This window comes from Notolabrus celidotus, chromosome 4 (assembly GCF_009762535.1).
Source record: "Notolabrus celidotus isolate fNotCel1 chromosome 4, fNotCel1.pri, whole genome shotgun sequence".
NCBI lineage: Eukaryota > Metazoa > Chordata > Actinopteri > Labriformes > Labridae > Notolabrus > Notolabrus celidotus.
In genome coordinates, this window is record NC_048275.1 from 12,373,275 (window position 1) to 12,395,527 (window position 22,253).

The 22,253-nt window shown below is 40.7% G+C and overlaps 2 protein-coding genes across 5 annotated transcripts in view; one reads left to right on the forward strand and one right to left on the reverse strand.

Moving 5' to 3' along the window:
* mark1 (MAP/microtubule affinity-regulating kinase 1) overlaps window positions 1-11,982 on the forward strand; it is a 40,925-nt gene extending 28,943 nt beyond the window's left edge. Inside the window, exons 7-19 of one of the 4 annotated variants that reach the window (XM_034681722.1) lie at window positions 1,043-1,099; window positions 1,265-1,501; window positions 4,203-4,322; window positions 5,053-5,152; window positions 5,265-5,377; window positions 5,472-5,625; window positions 6,400-6,581; window positions 7,001-7,092; window positions 7,206-7,346; window positions 7,428-7,679; window positions 9,507-9,533; window positions 10,147-10,191; window positions 10,320-11,982. In XM_034681722.1, the coding sequence (XP_034537613.1) occupies window positions 1,043-1,099; window positions 1,265-1,501; window positions 4,203-4,322; window positions 5,053-5,152; window positions 5,265-5,377; window positions 5,472-5,625; window positions 6,400-6,581; window positions 7,001-7,092; window positions 7,206-7,346; window positions 7,428-7,679; window positions 9,507-9,533; window positions 10,147-10,191; window positions 10,320-10,662 (1,863 nt within the window). In that variant the 3' untranslated portion in view covers window positions 10,663-11,982. Of the gene's footprint in view, window positions 1-1,042; window positions 1,100-1,264; window positions 1,502-4,202; window positions 4,323-5,052; window positions 5,153-5,264; window positions 5,378-5,471; window positions 5,626-6,399; window positions 6,582-7,000; window positions 7,093-7,205; window positions 7,347-7,427; window positions 7,680-9,506; window positions 9,534-10,146; window positions 10,192-10,316 lie in introns of all 4 variants that reach the window. The other 3 variants (XM_034681721.1, XM_034681725.1, XM_034681724.1) reach the window with 3 other exon arrangements.
* Window positions 11,983-12,146: 164 nt separating this feature from the next.
* On the reverse strand, window positions 12,147-19,759 carry LOC117811452 (leucine-rich glioma-inactivated protein 1-like). The gene is made up of 8 exons (XM_034681726.1): window positions 18,999-19,759; window positions 18,736-18,807; window positions 18,104-18,175; window positions 17,941-18,012; window positions 17,034-17,105; window positions 16,432-16,601; window positions 14,308-14,472; window positions 12,147-13,865 (listed from the first exon to the last, which is right to left on the reverse strand). The coding sequence occupies exons 1-8, from the start codon at window positions 19,193-19,195 to the stop codon at window positions 13,048-13,050; spliced, it is 1,638 nt and encodes a 545-aa protein (XP_034537617.1). The 5' UTR covers window positions 19,196-19,759; the 3' UTR covers window positions 12,147-13,047.
* Between the last annotated feature and the right edge of the window lie 2,494 nt (window positions 19,760-22,253).

A 22,253-nucleotide genomic window follows, 5' to 3' on the forward strand; every position in this document is an offset into this window, starting at 1 on the left:
AATGATTCTTCATGCCATCCCTAGTGCAGCATTTGAGCCTCCGAAGTTAGCTTGATGTTGGAGGATATGTGATATATTAGCTATTTATAATTTAAGTTAAAAAAAAACTGAAATAACAATGCAAAGGTTCGGTGATTCCTGTAAACCAGTTTTTTATCAACAACCAACTACATTTTTGGTTTGATTTGGTTTGAAATTGTTTATTTCATGTCAATAAATAAATAAATACAAATAAACAAAAAGACATACCTTGATGATAAAGACCTATTATATTATTCTTGCCAGTAAGAAAAATGTCTTTACTATTACCATTAGAATTTGATGCTGATGTAGTCCTATTAACATGAAGCTAACATGGAGTCTTGCTAGCAGAAACCCATTCTCCTTTGTAGCACAGTTTTAGAAAACCAAAAAGAATGTAACCTTGCAATAACTGATACTGTTCAAATATTGTATTTAATTGTATTCAATATTTCATATATTTATTCAAATATTTTTATTGTGAAGCAAACAGTGTATCAAAAATACATCCATCTTTAGTTATACAATGCTTCAATGTTTGGAACATTAACACGACAACAAATGAGTAAATAAATGAAAAGACAATAAATTGGAGAGACAATATAAAAATACAAAAATAATAAACAAGGTAACATAAACTATATTCAATATTTTAATATAGTTTTTCATAGTTCCTAGTACTTTGAACAGTAAAACTGCAAACTTCCACTGCTATCAATAACAATCATTATGGAAGGACCGTTTCTGTTATTTTAATAAAAAAAGCAGAATACTTCCCTTCTGCATTCTCTTAACTGAGAGTATTTGCTTAATGTATTTACTGTCTGGTGTAACAGAGAGTTTAACATTTTTTGGTTTCCAGGTCAGTGTGATTTTTGTTTCTTGTAAGTTGACATAGCCAAATTGCCAGTACACATTTCTGGTACATCTGTACTTATGGCTGTATTTGGATAAATACCTGTTATTTTATTTCATAAAGTGTGAAATACATAGTGTCTTATGAAATATTTGTGTGTTTCAGATTGTGTCTGCAGTGCAGTATTGTCACCAGAGGAGGATAGTACACAGGGATCTTAAGGTGAGTACTTCCCTCTTTTTCTCTTTAATACTCACTGTTATCTGACTCATCATGAGTAGTATATTTACAGTATCTGACGTGTGTCTTGGTAAAACTCTCTGTAATCATTTCTATTGTGTTGGTGCTCATACCCTGACAATCCACGTCCATCTCTCCCCTCCTCAGGCGGAGAACCTGTTGTTAGACGCAGATATGAACATCAAGATTGCTGACTTTGGCTTCAGTAATGAGTTCACCGTGGGAAGTAAGCTGGACACTTTCTGCGGCTCTCCGCCGTATGCTGCTCCAGAACTTTTCCAGGGGAAGAAGTACGATGGACCAGAGGTGGATGTCTGGAGCCTCGGGGTCATACTCTACACACTGGTCAGCGGATCTCTGCCCTTTGACGGACAGAATCTGAAGGTTTGTGCTTGTTTAGCTTCTTGGATGAATTACTGGCTATGTTTGGATGTAATACTTTGAAATGGTCTTACTCAAGTTGTTTACTCTACCTGTTGACCTTGCACCCTCTAATCAGACGTACTTATTGCCATGATTAAATCAGTTAACAGCAGTTAGTTCAAAAGTTCAATTTAAGGCCTTAATTCGGGTTAAAGTTCACCTCAGTTCAACACAAGGGATACAATATGCTCAGGCTGGCAGCAGATACACAGATACTCTATCTGTGGAGGGGAAGTTGTTTTACAGGAAGTTTTATGTCTATGTTTAGTGTGACGTGAAATTAACAGGCAAAAAAACTATAGCATGGACCTAAGAATTACAGCTTATGGTCGATACCTACATATTACCTTCATTAAAACCGTGACACTATGTCCTTAATCACGACTAATGTGATTGTTTTAACACTGTCTGAAGCTCCTTTCTGACAGACAATCCAACAGTCACAACCACCTTATGCAGCTATTGGTCAGGTCTGTAAACATGTGAAAACTCTTTATTCATTCCAAACAGACTAATATTGATGATTGTTGGTATCTTCACAAGGTCTTCTATTAAGGTATTATGTTCTTGGCTCATTATACTGGAGTCGAGATGTTTGTATATGTCAGCTGGAAAGTGGGCTACTTGAATAAGCAAATGAAAAGTGGAAAATCTTGTGTCTGTCGTTTGGAAAAAGAACATTCTGAAGATTCATCCATGATTTTCAATAATGCAGCAGTGTCTGAATATTTTTGCAACTTAAGCGAATCTAGCAGAGGTCAAGAAAAAGTGAAGAAATCATGCATTTGGTTGGCTGAGTGATCTGTGGTGTTTTAAAAACTGCATTAATCAATACTTTTACATTAATAATTAATCAGATGACTGGGATGATGTGAAAGGGGTTGTTTGTGGTGGGAAATAATTGAGCAATGCAGTATGGAATCAACGCAAAGTACAGTTGTCCCTGTGTTTGGTCTATAGATGGACTGGTTACTCTGCTTAACAGCTGTTCAAATGTTGTTGGTAAAATGCTGGAGTTACAAAACTGTATATTCTGGTGAATTAACATCAGATACCTCGCAATTAGACGATTTTATGTGTAACAGATTAGGCTGAACGTACTGTGAAAATCCAGTCTCAGTCGTTTGTATTGAAGAGTCAGAGTTGGATCTGTTAGCAAGCCCCATGGTTCTATCTGGACCAAGCACCTGATGTTCACTGGAACAATTAAATTTACTTCACCACAGCCACACATTCATAATGTTTGATAATGTTTGACATGTTATTTGTTTTATTACTTGGTTGATTGTTGACTTTTGTTATTCATGTGGATCTTCTTCACAGCTAACAGTAGAGCTTTCTTTCACTTTAGAGTGCAGCATCACTTGATGCTTTTTCAGCTTAATTGTGTACATTTAAAACCAGGTATCATAATGTCAGAGTAAACGCTAACTTTTGATTTTTCACTTCCACATACTTTGTATAGTTGCTTCATTAGAAACTGTTTCTTTGCATTCAACCCTTAAACACTACATATCATATTTCACTTCTATTTCATGCTCTGTTCTGATGCTCTACGGTGGCCCTGAGAGCTCACAGCACTGCAACTTAAGAAAACACATGCAAAAAGACAAAACAGGAGCAAATTAAGAAAACATCTTCATAAATTTGACAACACATGTGCATCATTTAGAAAACACGCTACAAAGACCACAACACAACACTTTAGAAAAACATGCTGCAAATAGACTGCAAAACAATGGAAGTGTTTCCAGAGGACACTTAAAAGTGATGCACACGTCCGGACGCGCTTGTTGTTGACGCAGATTTTGAGTCACGGTGGTCTTTGCAGCGCGTTTTCTAAATGCTTGGCATGTGTTGTCAAATTGATGAAGATGTTTTCTTAATTTGCTTGTGTTTTGTCTTTTTGCATGTGTTTTCTTAGGTTGCAGTGCTGTGAGCTCTCAGGGCCATCGTAGTATTCCCCTACAATGACATTTTGCATCAACCTGGCACTAATATATCTTATGTGATAAATAATGTTCCATATCATCATCTAAAAAAAAAATCTATATTATTTATTATGCAGAATAATGTGGGCATCTTTCAGAAACAAATTGCTGTTGCAGCCACATCAGGAAACTTCATCTTTTTTTTCTCAAAGTTACTTTTTTTTATGCCTTCATTTAAACGAATAGGACAGTGGATAGAGAAGGAAACTGGGAGAGAGAGTGGGGGCCGGAAGTTTGGATTCAAACCGCCTACATGGGGCGCACAACTTTAACCACTAAGCCAGACCTGCCCCCCTGGAAACGTTTTTTAATACATTTGCTGTACACTACAAACCTTAACCAGCAGATGCAGGGGGAAAAAGTAGCTAAAAACTAGCTAGGAACTAGGATTTAGCAGCTAAAATGTTGGAGGAAACTAAAAAAGAGCTTATAGTAGCCACAGTGATGGAGTTACATCTCTCTCCTGTTGACACTTGTGTTGCTCCAAGTCTGCTGGAGGGGTAAAAAGGCAACTGTGTGCCAAAAGTACTGTATTGTGTTGCTTATATTCATTTCTAATTTGTCATTTGTTTTCCCCTCTTTCCATCTCCCTGTCTGTCTGTCTGTCTGTCTGTCTGTCTGTCTGTCTGTCTGTCTGTCTGTCTGTCTGTCTGTCTGTCTGTGGTGTGTAGGAGCTGAGGGAGAGGGTCCTGAGGGGGAAGTACCGTATTCCTTTCTACATGTCCACAGACTGTGAAAACTTGCTGAAGAAACTACTTGTGCTCAACCCTGTCAAAAGAGGCAGTTTGGAGGTAGAACCAGAATTGACGTTGTGCCTGAAGTTGTTTGTTTGCCATCACAAACACATGTTTTGCAGAGCAGTCTGCGTGTTTTGAGTATAACTGTTGATTACTGTTGTGTGTCATCTGAAAGCACATAATTGCTTCAGTTGTTATTATCAACTGAAAAGTACAATTTACAGTTTGAGAGATGAGGATTTGGAAACATAAATTTTCTGAAATAGAAAAAGGGAAGTGGCATTAGATAATGATTTAATGAAAACATTCTGAGAAATAATAGAGCAGTTTAATTTTTTTCTACAGCATTAACAGACATAAAAATTGATTAAATCTGCAAACTAATGCAGTGTACTCTCCGTGCACACTCATCATTAGAGATGCTTGCAGCTTGTTTTCCTATGCAAACATTATTTAGTTGTCAGTTCCACTCACACTCACTCTGTCCAGGGTCAATACCACCCCTGCATTCAGAACCATGCCCAAGTTCAATACTAAAGATTTCTCCTGTAATAACAACATTTGTTTGTTGTTTGTTTTTTGGCCTAACTGGAACTTATGATGATAAACATACACAAAGACATCATCTGTCTGCTGTGTTTTTGTCTAACACCAAACCGTTGTTTTGTATAAATACCAGATGTGAGTCATGATTAATTATCTGCCATTAAACAATGAATGAAATGGAAGTTGAACTAATTTTACTGGACACACATGAGCTCTAATTATGTTGCTTCTTTGTTAGCAAATCATGAAAGACCATTGGATGAATGTGGGTCACGAGGAGGAGGAGCTTAAACCTTACATCGAGCCTGAGGCGGACTTCACTGATACATCTAGAATAGGTGTGTCCCAGTGTGTGTGTGTGTTTGAATGTGTGTGTGTGTAGATGTCACCCTTAATGTCATTTCCAGTATCTTGACTGTGAGTTATGTTGACATCTCTCTCCGCTATCAGAGCTCATGGTGACGATGGGCTTCCCTAAAGATGAGATCACAGACTCTTTACAAACCCAGAAGTATGATGATGTCATGGCCACATACCTGCTGCTAGGCAGAAAAGCCCCAGAGGTCTGTGTTTGACGGCTCTTACATCATTGTGACATCACCACTTAATGCGTTATATTGTTTGACCTAACCTTCAACCTGTGTCCTTCTGTTGTAGTTTGAGGGGAGCGAGCCCCTGACTAACAGCGTCCTGGGTACACGAACTCGACCGACAAGCGACATCAACAACAGCTCCAGCATTTCCCCCGCCCATCCCAAGGTCACGCGCAGCATCTCGGCCAATCAGAAGCAGCGCCGCTACAGTGATCATGGTGGGGATGATGAGGGTGGTGGTGGAGTTGGTGGTGGTGGTGTCGTAGAGAAGCCAAGTAAAGTAACCCGGTTCTTTCCAGCTCTGAGAGTGCTGCTGGCTGCGTGCTGTGTAAGAGGAGGTTGCTCTCAGTCACTGAGGATGAGCATATATCAATATCAACCCTGCTGATTAGCATTAGAGCACTACAAGCTTCACCTTTGAACTTTAAAGCTTCATTAAGATGATGGGTTTAAAAAAGTAAAGTTTTCTTCTGCACATTAAGTCCCTCACAATCCAGGATTTAACTGTTATGAGGGAAATGTGTGCATTGAATCCAGACTCACTTTTATTTTGCATAAAGTTTATATCATTCATAATCAGCTATGGTCAAGCAGTTAAATCAGTGACTCCACCTCAACACTGCAGTGGAGTAGGAGCAGCTTCCTCCCATGTCATGTGAGCCCCTTTGTGTCTGGCGCCATCTGCTGGCTGGATGCCTCCCTGCAGCTTCCTCAGGAGCATGAGGAGGGAACAGCTTCGCTTTGTACCTGCTCACCTCAGCTTTTATATCTGTTTGACGTTCCTGACAAAGTGTTGTTGCAGAGTTTGTTATTTGACATGTTGTATAATGTCTAAATCCTGGCTTTGAGTGGCTTTGCTTGATGCTACTTGTAACAAAGACAGTGTCCTTGTCTGGTTGTTTTTTGTGTGAAGATGAATTGGGAGCTGTTGAAATAATGCTTTGTTTGTCTGAAAGTATTTAGCTATGCTGTTGTTTGTTTGCCTCCGCCAGTTGGTCCATCAGTGCCCCCTGCAGTGTCGTATACAAAGCGCGGCCAGGCCCTTAGTGTGGAAAGTGACCACAGAGAGGAGTGGGACGGAGCACGTCGGCTGGAGCTCAGCACCTCAAAAGGAGACGTTCCTGCTTCACCACTGGGAGTGCAGGAGAGAAAGAAAACCACAAGTGCTGTTGGGGTGAGGATTAGTATTAGAAGTAATAGCAATTTTATTTATAAAGCACATTTCATTACGTTCAATGTGCTTTACATGGAGAATTAAAAACATAAAAACATTTTTCCAAATAGAACAAAATTAGATGCACCCAACATACATCAGACACAGCAATCAAACAGACAGCAAGTTTTTCTGTACATGCATCCAGTCACAACAGTCATTATATCATTCATACGCTTGAGAAAATAAATATGTTTTCATGGGAGTGAAGGAAATCTTCACACAGTCCTCTCTTTGTACAGTGCAATGCAAAGCAGTTGAAGTCACGTCTACATTCGTCAGGTGCATTAACAGAAAATGCAGAGGGGTGCATAGTGAGAAAATGGAGATGAAGAGAATTAAACAAGTACATGTTTTTTTATTTCTCTATCCACAAACAGACCAACGGATCAATGACTCGCAGGAACACCTATGTATGTGATCGAACCTCTACCGACCGCTATTCAGCTATTCCTAATGGCAAAGACAGCAGGTAAATACAAACACAGTTCACTAGTTTCTGTGATGATCAACAGCTCTGAGTCGTATTTAAAATGCAAAAGTAATTTTAAAGTATTTGTGATCATCTTTATCCTTGGTTCTCAGTCTAACAGAGGTGTCAGGGAGCACCACGTCGACTGCAATAGGCGCCACGCGACCTCGTCACACCAAGTCCATGTCGTCGTCGGGGCATCCTTCAAAGAGCACACTGCCCCCCATCGATGACAACACAGAGCTCAAAGCTAGGTGAGCAGCCTGATCCTTTCACATGAAATAACAATGACTGAAGACTATCATGAGTATTAATTATTCATCTTTACCTTGTAGCTCCTCTCCGCGGGGTCCCTCCACCTCTCCGTCCGCACACAGTATTAGCACTCCAGAGAAGAACCGCTTCCCCCGGGGCACAACCAGTCGCAGCACTTTCCACGGAGCACAGCTCAGAGACCGGCGCAGCGCCACCTACAATGGGCCCCCAGCTTCACCTACGCTGTCGCACGATACGGGGGCTCTCGCTCAGCAACGCAGGGGCACATCCACTGGGATCATCAGCAAGATCACGTCCAAGTTTGTGCGCAGGTTGGTTTAGACAAACATCTACACATGTGAAACACAGGGTTGAACTCATCACTTCTTTCACCAAAACAGAATGAATATGCTGACAGTCTCAAGTCTCTTAAAAACACAAAAATAAAAAGACCAATTCTTAATTTATACGACCTGATAATGAGACAAGGAAGTTTTATATTCATTAATTGGTCTGACAAACTTTGGATGCAGTTTTTTTCTCTCTGTGTGAACTGTCTAAAATGTCTTCAACAGGGAAATTATTAAATGATCTTGGCTCAACTACTTAGAATATTTTCAACTGGATCAAGTCAGTTTACACTTTTTAAACCGTGTCTGATTAAACCATCAAAACTAAGTGTCCAACGGTACTCTAAGAATAATATTCCAACTATATTTACATGCAGCCAGAATATGAATCTTCAAATCTATATATCTGCATCATATACTATATATATATCACATATACAGGGTCTACATCTTTGCTATCGGCTCTATGACCGTCCATGAGGAGCTAGTATCAGTGTGTTAATGCGCACACATCTAGCAGATTATTAAAATGTATTATAGTCAGAATCATTTTTATTGAATGTTAGCATGCTAATGTTTTCCAATTAGCACAGAATCGAAATGCAGCCAATAGGAAGAGTGCAGAACATTACATTTTGATAATCTGCTTGAATTTGTTTATGCTAAGCTGTGGTACTTTCAGAGTGAGATGGAAACATACTTTATTAATTCACGAGGGGAAATTTAATTTTGTCACTATCTTATTTAACCCTCTTGATGTGTTTTTTTCTCAGGAACAGCAATAATGTTCCTGGGTCAACTTGACCCGGGGCATATTTAATTATCTAAAAGTGTCAGAATCCCCAAAAATCCCAATGATCATTATTTTAATCTCAGTATTAACTCCATTACTAACCAATTAAATCAATATTTAGTGCAATGGTGTTCTTTAATTCTCACAGATCATGGTTCAATGTGGATAGCTAACTCGTTTTTCATTAAAATTCATGTTAAAACTTTTTTTAAATGTACATTGGAAAGACCTAAATATAAATACAATAGTTTGACATGACATTGATTTTTGTTTATTTTATTTTAGATTTTTGGTATTTGTTTCATTTTATTAACAATTTCTTTTTAGATTTTTTAACTTTAAAATGGGTCAATTTGACCCGCAACATAACAGGAGGGTTAATGCAGAGTGTAATACAAGTGTAACACACATAAGCCAGAAAATGTACAGAAACAGGTTTAGTGCCCTGCTCAAGGAAAACACACTCTCTAGCCAGCAGTCCCAACTTCCATACTTTGGTCTGTATAGAGACTTTAACCGACAACCCTCCAGTTCAAAAGCCAGGTCCCAACAGACTGACTCTCTGCTGCCCTACAGCCACAATGAGTCGCTGCCGATCCAGTCGAAATCCAGAGCTTGTAATATTCTGTTTATCTTTACAGTATATGCAAACAAACAGAGGCTTCCACACATTTTTCTGACTCTGTTTAAGTTAATAAGAAAATATCTCATAAAAATGATGCCATCTCATGAGAGATGAAGATATACCTGGTGAAGATGAGTCCAGATTACGCGTTATAATTTTGTAGCATTGAAAAACATCCCATGTTATCTGCTTCTTTGAAACCATCACTCTCTTCTACATCCCCAATCCCTCAGTAGGCTCTTTATACATCCACACTGTTACCCTTTGCTGTCAGTTTGACAACCAAAGGATAGAACCTCCTCATCCATACTGCAGTTGGCTTCTTGTGTCACCTTCACGCTGGCCCACCTGGCAGACGCTCACAGCTTTCTCTCCTTTTCTCCCCGCATAGAGCTATGTCTTTCAGGTCGACCCGGAGGTAGGAGAACACAACGCTTGCTGCACCCATGACCCAAAAATCTCCTTGTTCCCACTTTGACTTTGGCCAATGTTTCTTTAACCCTTTACCTACTTGCCTACCACACCCCACCTTTGCCTACTGACACCCTTGTTATGCCGTGTATTTCCTCCCCCTTGTGTCCACTGCCTTAAAAACAAAAAATCCCAGCTCACCAGCTTTCACCCACACTAAGCTAAGCCACGTTATCTGCTTCTCCACTTGCTGGCTCTCCTCTCCTTCCTCTTCCCTGTCTTCATGCTGAGCTTTAGAGAAAAGATCAGGCACATTAAAGTAGCTGAATCAAAGATTTAGACACTTTTCCACTCTGTTCAGATGAGTGGGGATTAAGGGAAGGTAGCATACAATTGAATGGATGATGCAATTGGGTTATTGTTAAGGATATACCTCAAGAAGGCAGATTGATCTCATTGTGTGCTAATCCCTGACACCCAGGACTTTGGATTCTTTCCTGGCATGATGCCTGACACCCCTCTCTTTGTCCAGTGATCATGGGGGTGGTGTTTTTGGTGCAAGGGTTAGCCCATTTGAAATCAGCTCATGGGAGTAACAGTGTATTCCTGGTTTATTTCAGGGTGCCTAGTGAGGGAGAGGCCAGTGCCAGGACAGAAACCCCAAGGTGAGAATTTGTTTGGAACATAGATTTCCCAGTGAGCCTTTGACTCACCTCTACCTCCTTCATCACCTCTCTCCACTTCTCTTTCTCTCTGTCTGTCCTCCGTTCTTCTTCCTCTGTTGTTTCAGAAGTGCGTCAGGTGAAACCAAGGAGGAAGGCGGTCGGGACTCCAAGCCTCGCTCGCTCCGTTTCACCTGGAGCATGAAGACCACCTCCTCCATGGAGCCCGCCGAGATGATGAGAGAGATCCGAAAGGTTCTGGATGCCAACAGCTGCGACTACGAGCAGCGCGAACGCTTCCTGCTTTTCTGCGTGCACGGCGACGCTCGCCAGGACAACCTGGTCCAGTGGGAGATGGAGGTGTGCAAGCTGCCCCGCCTTTCGCTCAACGGTGTGCGCTTCAAGAGGATATCGGGCACGTCCATCGCCTTTAAGAATATCGCCTGCAAAATTGCCAATGAGCTCAAACTGTGACGGCAGATGGAGCCCCAGTCGGTCTTTGGTGAGCTCTGGTTATGGTCTCATCTCTTCACTGGATTAGTGTTGACTCACAGGACAAAAATTCAGCACTGAAGGTCCTCACTGAGCAGATTCAGGGTGGACTCGGCTGGTAACGTGCAATACTGGCCACGAATGTACTGTACAGGGTAGTGGATCAGAGAGATATTGCAAGGTTCGACCTCTGTGATGGAGAGACAGCAAAAACAGCAAACACCCGCCCTTTTTTTTTCTCTTCCGTCCATCCCTCTGTCTCTCTCATCAGCCCGCTGCTCCTCGTCATAGGACACATTCATGTAACACATGCAGTATGCAACTGAAGATGACCATTCTGCAATAATGTTTTCAATCTCTTTTTCTAAAGGCCTACTACAGGATCTACTCTCCTCGCTGAATAACCATTAAAGTAACTGACAGCTAAAATAGCCGCTTTTCCACCTGTGTTAACTCAGTATATAGATCAGGCTGGAGCTCATACTAAAACTATGTAAAAAGAGAGTTGTACTGTATGCATAACATCTGCAGGTACTGTATTGTATATTGATTTTATGTTCTGTACAGAATTTTATTGTCAATATGTCTTTTTTCATGGGGTTTGAGTTCTTTCCTAATATAATTGATGTCTCTTAAACCATTATCCTTTCGGTCTGTGAGTTTTTTTATTCTTTTTTTTTAAGAGCCACCGTATAAAAATAGTGTTTTTAATTTTATTTAAAGAGCACTAAATTATTTTGTTGAATATTAAGGGATGTGCTCCCTTGCCTTTTATGTTATATTTTATTTGCCTACAGAAAAAAAAAAACACTAAGTTGCACCACATAGACTTGAGTAGTAAGTTCAGTTAAAACTGAAAATGTGTTCACTTTATTTTCTCTCAGCAGTAGGTAGGTGAATTGGAGATCCTGCTGCAATTGCACAAGTTTTCCAGGGTGATGTGTATGAACATGAGAGTATGCACCTGTATTTCTTTCGTGTTAGTTTGGTAGTCCTCAATTACAAAAAATGCTGGGTTCAAATCAGTTTACTTTAGAAAGATGAGAGAGGACAGGAAGCCGTTATCCAAAGGAGGATAAAACTATGACACGATCTATCTTGAGGATCCTTTCTAAAGAGCCTGATTTCATCCTGCTACCCGTGTGATTATGCAGGTACTTGTGTATCTCCTTGCTTGTTTTTTTTTTTTTTGTTAATTCAGCAGATTTTGTTGTATTTATTCCATTACATTGTAATGTGCTGCTTTGTAGAATTGAGGCGTGCACTTTGTTGGAGAAAATAAAAGGATTTTATTTGTTTGTACTTATTTAATTTAATTTCTCATATTTAATGGACACCACTAATTTCAAGAAGTCTGTTGTCCTGAAGAAGTGAAGTAGATGTGTGGTGTTTTGTTTTGCCTTGTAGAACAGGTGGCAGCATGTCACACTGAAACAACACGGCACCAACAGGAAGCTCAGATGAGATTCAACATTTAATAATGTAAACTTTTATTGACTATAAACAGGATGATATTAGTCAATAACTTAATCCTAATCATGACACAACGGTTGTATTCTTCACACATGTTAGTCAAAGGTAAAACATTATGAACAATATCCTCTGTTTTTTAGTTTCAGGTCCATTAAGCGTGTGAAAATATTCCCAAAAATCTCCCCCACATTTCTTATGAAAAACTGCATTTTCAATACTTTAAACATTAAAAACAATAAAAATGTAAGTTACAAGGATTTTCAGGAAGATTCTCTTTTTATATTTTTCAAATGATAAAGTTAAACCATTCTTTCTAACATAAGTATCTAACTGGCGTGGTCCCTCTTAAACTTACAAAAAGACTCAAATACAAATTTTTAGCTTACAAGTGGAAAGAGAAAAATGTGTAAACATTTCATTTTGGCAGATTTGTTCAGTTAAACATGTTAATAGGTTAAAAGTACCATTTCATTATTAGTTTCTGTAGATAAATATTTGAGATTACAAATGTATAAACATTGCTGAGTCACATGAAAAGCTGAACGCACAAAAAATAACCTACTGGCTGATGCAAAGTTGAAGGACTCTGAGCATGGATGCTGCATTCATCAGGATGAGACGGCCTGTGAGAGGCCCTGGTCATGCATTAATGTCTTGGCAACGTATCAGGTCTGATCCTAACTTGAGCGGCACTGAACTCCACATGTATCCTAGTCAAAAGGATATGGTTAAGATACATGCGTTTGTCTTTATGTTCACTGAATTCAAGTGGAAGCTTTTAGAAAAGAAAGGAGTAACGTTTGCCTAGCTCAAGTTAGGATCAACTAATCCCTTTCAGTTTTGTTCTGCAATCTCAGAAAACACTCAAAAAAAAGCAGTAAAGAAAACAATGGCTCAATTGCTCAGATCGATGACCAAGTGCTCATAAATCTGAGTTTTCCCTTTGAAGCTTGAGGCCAGCAGGAACTGTCGGTTGTCTATGGAGACCGGAGAGAAGGCCCTTGGTGCCTGGATGTTCAACTCCTGGAAGCGGACAAATTCACCCTTCTTTGCATCCCAGCGATACACCTGTGTGAAAGAGTAATCGCTGCCCAGGATGGCGTACTGCCAGCTGCCAACAGTGAAGGGTTGGAACACCATGGAGCCTCGAGAGGGCATGGTCTGCAGCTCCCTGAAGAGCGCCCCGTCCCAGCGCATCACTTTGGAGTCACCTATGAAGCGCGTCAGACAGATGAAGAGGTCGGATTTGACCTGGAAGTGCTTTACGGAGTAGACGTCCTCCATCTCTGGGATGTCGGTGCGCCTGTCAAACAACTTGGTGCCTTTGTTCCACTGGTAGATGACTGGCCTCTGGGAGCTGCTGGACAGGATGAGGTGAGGTTTGGAGGAGATCTCCATGTACTCTACATCGGTATCTCTGTACCACGGGTGGAGTGATTGGTGGGAGTAGAAGCCGTTGCCGTTCCACTTGTAGATTGTGGTGGATCCGGCCTTGGAGCTGTCTGCTATGACAAAGAAGGATTCTCCATCTATGCGGAACGTCTCCACGTCGTTTGGTTTGCGGATTTTGAGGATGTCGATACCTTGGAGCTTGATGAATTTGTTTGCGGAGGTGTCACGCTTGTAGATGTGTGAACCACCAAACAGCTGAGCAACAATGATGAAGAGCTGGTTGTCTATGACCAAAGGTTTGCAGATCACAGTGGATGTACCTGGTTAAGAGATAGAAAAGATGAAGACACGCAGCTTCATTTTGTCTCTCTTCCTTCTACTAGTTGCCAACCCGGAACCAAATCTTCCAAAAACACACTGTTGACCTTTGTGACTGCCTAAATCATAGTATCAGGTGTCTAAAAGAATGCCCATCAGTGCAGGGATCTGATATGATTATTGGCCCCATTAAAAATGGACCTGCCCCAGGTAGATAATCATATGACAACAACAAACAACAACATTGTAGTGTTAGCAGGTAGTGCCTGCTAGTCAAAGCTAGTAAAAAGTTAGCATCAGTGTTTTTCCACCAACAGTTTTTTTAAATACCACTGGGATTGAAAGTGTACTTGGTGGATATCAGAATCAGTATCATGAAGGAAAATATGTATCAGTCTAAATCTGCTTCTTAACTCCCTCACAACCACAGAGACTTCCACTTACTGTCAATATCATCAAAGTCTCTGAAGACCATCTCCACATGATCCCACTCCAGAAAGCTGCATTTCCCAATGAAGGGTTGAGCAAACACCACATACTGGTCACTCCCAAAGGAAAACGCCTCCACAGATATGGATTCAAACTTCAGGGACTGGTAAGAAGCAAACTCTGTAAGAGAAGACAAAAGAGTCATCCGAAGCTTTAATGTAAGGAAAACTGATCAAAGTTGTTGTCACTAAGGACATATTTTCACATGATCAGACGTACTTATGTTCAGGCAATGAGCAATGCCTCCTACTGGGCATTTGTGGTTTGGCATTATTGTGGGCACCTTACCTTGTTAATTGTTGAGTCCATTCACCAGACCTTTTTTCCTAGTAAACATCTATTTCAAGCTAACTTTCCAGGCTGGTATGCTTCCAGTTGTTGCAGGTGTTCAAGTGTTTTTGTTACTAACTGAGATGACCCTTTGTTCAGGGGCAAGCTATTGCTTTTAGTTCATTTGAGGCATTTATATGATTCTGTACTAATGGAAAATCTCTTTTCACTGGCAGTGCTGTGCCAGTAAATATATCGTTGAATTTCCTACGTAGAAACCAAAAATATATCCAACACTTGTAATGAAGAGAAAAAAAAATTGAAACTTGATTGAGCTCATTAGACTACCCTGGAAATGAGCAATGTCTTATAAGCCCTTTTACATATTGTCCCCAGAATCTATAAAGAAATTGGTCGCAGGTCATTCAAATTCAAAGCCCCATCTGATTGAAATAATCTACCTCCTTCTCTTAAATCCATCACCTCCGTCCACTGCTTTAAATCAAATTCTTTTTATCATTTAAAAACAAGCTGTTCCTGTTTTCCTGTGCTTTTTTAATGCCTTTTTCTTTGTTGATGCTGTCTATTGTCAAGGTTTTGTTTAATGGCAGGATGCTGGGTGGGTCCAGGAGTGAGTAAGGGTGAGGGAGAGCTGTCTTTGTTTATGTATTTGTGTTTGTTGTGATTTACTGTTTTATGTGTATTAATTTGCTTTCTGTTTTGTTGGGACCCCTTTGAAAACGAGATGCTGCATCTCAACGGGCTATCCTATAATAAATACATTACAAATTACATAAACTCCTGTCAACTTCCGGACAAATTCAGGACATCAAGGTCCAAGGATTTTCCTGAACTTGCCTTTAAATATGTCCCACACAGTGGGAGGTTGTCTGTGTTAGACACACTAATATTACAGCTTTGAGTTCAGGTACACAGGGTGGCTCTATAATGGTGACTCTTTCTGGGTTAATGGTGTCAGCACAACATGTATGAGGACATATCTGCACTATGACTGCCAAAGTAGAGCACATAATACTGGGGACTGAACTAGTAAAGAGTATACATCAGCAGAATTTTTTTTTCAACATGTCAGAAAAAAGTCAGCTGAAGGTGGCACAGATGGATTTGTACATTTGCGTAAACACACACAGTGGTGGAGCCAGGGGGTGGCCATGGCCACCTCTGAAAACTGATTGGCCACCCCTGTGGCCACCCTGAAATTCTTAAACATGATTGGCTATTTGCCATGTCAGAGGCATTACTTATGTTGAAATCAGCTATTTTGTTGTTGTTGTTTTTCAACAAGCTGCAGAGACACTAGTTTCTTTGCATTTGAATATTGTTTTTGTTGATGCTTTGACTTTTGACAATCATCTTCATTTGGGTCCTTAAAGAGTTCAGTTCAGCAGATTTAAATGTTCACACTGTCGAGTTACATTTTTTAAACTTAACGTTAGAAATCTACAAAACTGTAACATTTTAAAAATTATTTTATAAAAATAAGTTAAAGTAGATGTGATTATTGGAGGTAACCCTCCTAGGTTTGGGGTAAGCCCCAAATGTTTTCCACGCCTGGCCAACCCTCAACAGTCAGTGCCCCAGTTTGGCCACCTAGGTAAAAACTGTGTGGCTCCGCCACTGCACACGCAGCCCTCTTGGACAATGTCTGGATTTTTTTAGGGGGGCAGTGCATATGTGTAAAGGACTACAGTGATCTTGCTGGATATGTTGTGTTGGAAGCATCTGAGCCCAATTTAACCCCAAAAGTTGCACTTCAAGGTCATATACACACAAGCAGTGTCTGTCTACCTGTGGTGATGCAGTCAAATGATTGAGGCATCAAGTCGTTGATCTCCTTGTCCAGCTGTGCGGCTGGGCCTTTGCAGTGAATCTTATCAACTGTAGCGTTGGTGCTGTATATCCATTCCACCAGCCACTTGAGCTTACAGTCACAGATGAACTGGTTTCCTCTCAGGTCTCTAAAAGGAGAAATTCACTTGAATTAACTTCCAAACCTTCACAAAGCAATCAAGAATGCTCTCTGCTCTTCGACTCGATTTATATTCAAAGCTGCAGTCACTGGAGTGTGACTACTGGCTTTGCTTTGCAGCCCTCACAGCTTTACTTTGAGCTCTTAATAATATCTAGAAAGAGTATGAAAGAGAGCTGATGATCTTCAGGGCGTGATGGATTGCGATCTCTCTGCCTCGCTGCCGCATGTAATTTTAATGGCGCTAAAAGCACCACCCACACATTTTTCAAGCTCCGGCTGCAGTGGTATAATGACACATTGTTCTATATATAGAAGAACTCATCTTTCATAATAGCATATATTATACTTCAAGTTACATAACACTATGCAATTTATCTTTCTGTTCAAAGATAATGAAGGGGTTTGGATTCAAACTTACACTTTCGTCAAGGCCTCAAGACCCTTGAACAAATCTTTGGGCAGAGTCTTCAGGTTGTTGTAGGCCAGACTCCTGAAAAAGAAGAACAAATGGAAGCTTATCTGTTACATTCCATCAGCTGTGCCACTTATTGTTCTTGTTTGGTCATCAATCATGAAAACTGCCTCCATTGTTCCCTCTTTTTGTGATTAGCTGCTAACGATACAGGTTTTCTGTGATTTTCCTGTGCCTTTGTTCCAGAAACTTCTGAATTAAATCCCAAAATGCCTGTGTTGTGCAGTGTTTTTCACGCAGTGAAATACAAAGATTTCTGTTAAAGAGATTGAGCACGTATTGCCACCCTGGAGATGGAGGGCAGGAACATCGCTTATGTGAGTTTGAGGGAACATTAAACTATTTTTAGAGCTGCCTCCTCAGCCATTTTATGACTTCCGCGTCACGAAAATGTGGAGAAAAGTAGATTAAGTGTGAGACGTTATGTTTCTCAGAGCTGTTTTTACATGTATCATATTGTATTAGTCTAAAAAAGACTACTGTTTACTTCTGCATGCCTGAATATCATAAATTGAGATATTTAAAGGATGCTGTAATCAATATCTAATGTTATGTATTTGTAATGGGCCTACAGGTCTGCAGTTTTGTTCAGTTAGAAAGTGAAGGTGACAGGATTTGCTTCACAACTATAGTAACAGTTGTGCCATAGAGCAATGTCTGTGTTGCAAGAAAGGTTGTGTAATAATGAACTCTGTCAGCATTTTACAGTGCTGAACAGAGTTTTCCTGCACCAGAAGGCATATAACACTTTCTAGTGTTACAACTTACAAAAGGCTACGTTACCTTCTCCCTCTCTTACAGAGAGACTACATGTGCACAGGGAAATGTGAGATAAAAAACACACATTACTTACAGATGCACTAAGGTTTTCAGTCCACGGAAAGCATTCTGTGAAATCGACGTGATGTGGTTGTTTTCGATGAACCTGCAAAAGGTGTATAATTAATAAATGCATGATGTGCCAGATAATCCTGATAATCTAAAAAGCCTTAGGGATAGATTTGTTATCCACTCACAGATACTCCAGATGGGGAAGACCAAGGAAAGCATCCTCATTTATAGACTCCAGGTTGTTTGCTGTAAAAAGGCTGTGCAGAGAGATGCAAGCATTTGAACTTTTTCCTGCTCGAAACAATCTGTTGTCCCACTTTAACATCTGTATACTCTGAAAACAGGAGAGAAACCCCCTCTCCTCTTGTTCCTGAATAGTAACCATGATGCATCAAAGACAAGAATTGATGTTGTTTTAGGATTCATGCTTGTTTGTTCTGAAGGCCAGGGTGACTCAGTCAATACTCCACCCCATGAGGCAGATTAGAGGGGATTCCCTCTTCAAAAGGAGGGATTCCCCATAAACAAAGCTGATCCTGAAACCAGATCTGATTCACAACATGCGCAGATACAATGCAAAGCAAGACCTGGAGGCACAGCAGAGAAAACACTCTACCATGCTAATAAAAGGAGGAATCAATTAGACAGTAATTTACCAACCACAATGTCATGGTTTAAGCCCCTCATTTATCTACATTCTCTGTCTGATCATGTGCAGCTAGAGGAGTGGAGGTGTCCTCAACATTAAACATGGCGTTGATCACTGACAGCATGTAACAAAGACTAAAGAACAAAAAGCTCCAGAGAGATTTCTCACAGGAGATGTAGAGCAGGAGTGTGGATGAAGCTCTCCTTCGGGATTTCAGTGAATTCAGACTTGACGAAGGATCTGCAGGAGAAACACAGTCACACTGGTTAGCTTGAGAACATAGACTCAAAACAGTTCCCCCAGTCTGTTACATGACAGTGCAGAAGAAATCACATCTTAACCAGCAGAAATAGCTCAGCTTGTTGCATAAATAGCTGTCATGGAGAGCACTGGTGAGGATTTGATAAGAAAAGAATCAAAATCTGACTTACAGCGATATGACATCGGTGGGAAAACTGCGAGGGATCAGCCCTGCGCTGTCGCACAGCGCGTTATCTTTGGTACATGTACATGATGAGGGGCAGCGGGGCTGCCGGGCTCTCTTGCTGTCCACTACAAGTAAAACAGACGCCACTACGAGTAAGTAGAGCCAGGGCGATCTTTTGGGCATCTTGTGTGTATTTTCCATCTTTGCGAACCGCTGCGGGCACGACGTTCGCGTCGAACAGTCCTGCACATGAACTAGGGTCTCCTCTTTGGTTCCTTTTCCACTTGATCTGCTGCTTCTGCTGCTGCCGTGAGGCCAAGCGACGCGCTGTCCGCTCTTTCTTGTTTATCTCGGTGCCGTCCGTGCGCTACCGTCACCGCCGCCTCTCTGGAGGTGATTAAACCGGGCGTCCCGCACGTCCACAGCTCTGCAATTACGCTGCTTCTTCAGACGAAAAAAAGCAATATCCTCTTGAGAAAACCAAATCTAATCAAATTCGCGCCCTGGTGGCTCAGGAAAATACCAGCTGGCGCTGTGACAAGCGCGATGTGACGGCAGGTGGGGATCCCAGCGGGAGCAGAAGGAGCATCTTCATCCAAAACCACGCCTATGATTTCTGCAAACGCCACATTCGCCGTGTCAGGCAAGCTCCCGGAGGAGGAATCCACCCAATAGGCAGAGGAATGGTGTGGGTTTTTTTTTTTTTTCGTGAATCAGCTGGAGAAAAATTGAAGCTCTGACATGAGCCAGCGGATTGCAGCGTGTGGCGCAGACGCACAGGGGCTGCCTATGCGGGGAGCGGGTGGGAAACCCAGAGACATTGATCATTATAATGAAAATGTGACTGTGGTGTCGCTGAAGCATCCCTACATTTTATTCATTTTAAGCCTCCTTTTTGCATTTAATGTTTCTTATTATTTTCAGGGGATTTATTTCCTGCTTTGCGTTCCGTTTCCATGGCGACTGGTGGATGCAAAATGTGGTTGCCCTGCTGGAGGGGTGTGGGGAAGCCCTCCTATCATGCTGACATCTGCTCTGCCTCCCAGTCAAATCAGCCCCCTCCCCCATCTTACACCCCCTCACAAACAAAGGACAGGTCTTTGCTTCCATGCTGCTTTTCTGCATGACATCATGTTTATTTCACTGCAGAAAGCCCCATAAAATCCCAAATCCTTTCTCATTTTTTTCAGTTTTATTGCCATGAAATATTACCCACACAGTTTAATTGCATTTCTCTCTTCTGCTGTGCCAGACATGACAGGGCTGCACTATAAGGCATTCTTCCTTGCCATCTAATTCCTTAGATCACTCCAGAGTCATAAGATTTATATGTTTACTCACTGCGCCTGGCAGGCTGCATGCGTCAGACACTTCTAGGAAACACGTGCAGCTGCTTTGAAAGGTCTCTGAATAAATGAATGCTGCTCAGGACCTCCAGCCTCTCTCTGTTTCCTTGATGTGATTACACCATTTGATATCTGTTTCCCTCAATAATACAATTTGCCTGTCAAAATAAAGCATGGCATTTAGAGGAGCTGGGTCATGCTGCATCCTGGCAACTTTATTAATGGAAAGGATGGAAATGAAAGCCATTAGCAGTGAGGAGGATACTCTAAAAAGAGAGATCTAAGAGGACGCAGACAGAGGAGAATTGTGCAATATGGAAAAGCTGGAATGGCCGGGAAGCAACAAATGTCTTTTTCTCATGAGCAGCTTTTGGACTAAATGGAGAACACTGGATATTATTGTTGTGCTGCAAGATGATGGGTAGTTCTTGTGCTTCATAAATGCCATCATTCATCAGCAGAATAGAACACACACTGTCCAGCAACTATTTGACCACAGCGATGTCTACAGCTATTGATATGCCAGAGTACGCTGTTTCTAAATTCTTCGAATGGAGTTTAGGATTTGTATCTGAGTTCAGTCACTAATAACCTATTATGTGAATGTCCATCCTATATCTATGGCTTATAAATGGAAATTTCCAAATCAAACATTCACTTTGGGATATGAAGATGAAGAAACGTATAACCAGACCTCCCCACTAGAGGGAAATGAAGGGCCAAGGTGGATACCTGTAAGAGGAGGATTTATTTCTAAGCACTCAGCAGTTGAAATAATTTTGTATTTATCATGGTCACAGGAGAGGGATAATTTCAGAGATTTTGTGATTTAAAATTAAAATTATTATTGATCTGGTGAGAAGAAATGTATGATATTTAATGTCCACACTATTTGCTGTACACAGATGTACCCATGGAGAAAACATTCCCCCTAACTTTTAAATAAAATGTTCTTATTGAGGTTATTTAAAAAAAAAAAAAAAAAAAGACAACTGTTAAAGTTAACAAAAAGATGTAGACCGCAAATACTGAAAAAAAAAAGTTTTGAACAGCAGAATAAAAATGATTTAACTCAGGAAAGTTCAGAAATCAATATTTGGTGGAATTACCCAGATTTTTATATTATAGCTTTCATGTGTCTTGACATGCTCTCCACCAGTCGGTCACATTGTTGATGAGTGGTGTCATGTAACTCTTGACACAAAAGTTCAAGCAGTGTGAGTATACAAGGTACTTGTCTATAGTGAGTTTTTTGCCCACAGGGTATCCTGGTCAGCTCGGCCCCTTTGTTGACAAGGACTGGTGTAGAAGCTAGGCCATCAACCGCTGGACAGGCTCAATTTTACCACATGATTTAGCTAACCTCAAGAAAGTCCAACCCAAACAGTAATGTTGGTGGAAGCATACACTACATTTAGAATTTTTTCAGCCCTTAACTGTGCCTTCAGAAATCACTGACTGAAGTTATTGACTTTCTTCAATTTTTAGAAGTTAACTCAGAAAAACAGAAAATTTGAGCGGAAATTTGTCCTCAGAATATTTTTTGTCTCATTGTTTTCTTGCATAATGACACATCCAATGTTCTACAGGATGTGTTTGCCTTATGAAAATACACTGTGTTTGCTGTTGCTTTAGAACCAACTGGATAATGTGTAGCTTATGTTGCTTAAAATAATCTCAAACTGTGATGCACTAATATCAAAATTCACAATAACTAACTAACTTGAGTAACAAGGCCTGATGGGCTGTCACTACAGTCCTGCTCTACACAACAAGTGTTATGTATTACCTGACAGCCGTAATTTTTACTTTATGAGGTGAAAGACCTCCCACCACTAAAAGCAGCACTTTGGTGAGCACACCTGTGTTTTGCTGTTTGACCTCTCCACCGACATGCTGTCTTAAGGTGTGCC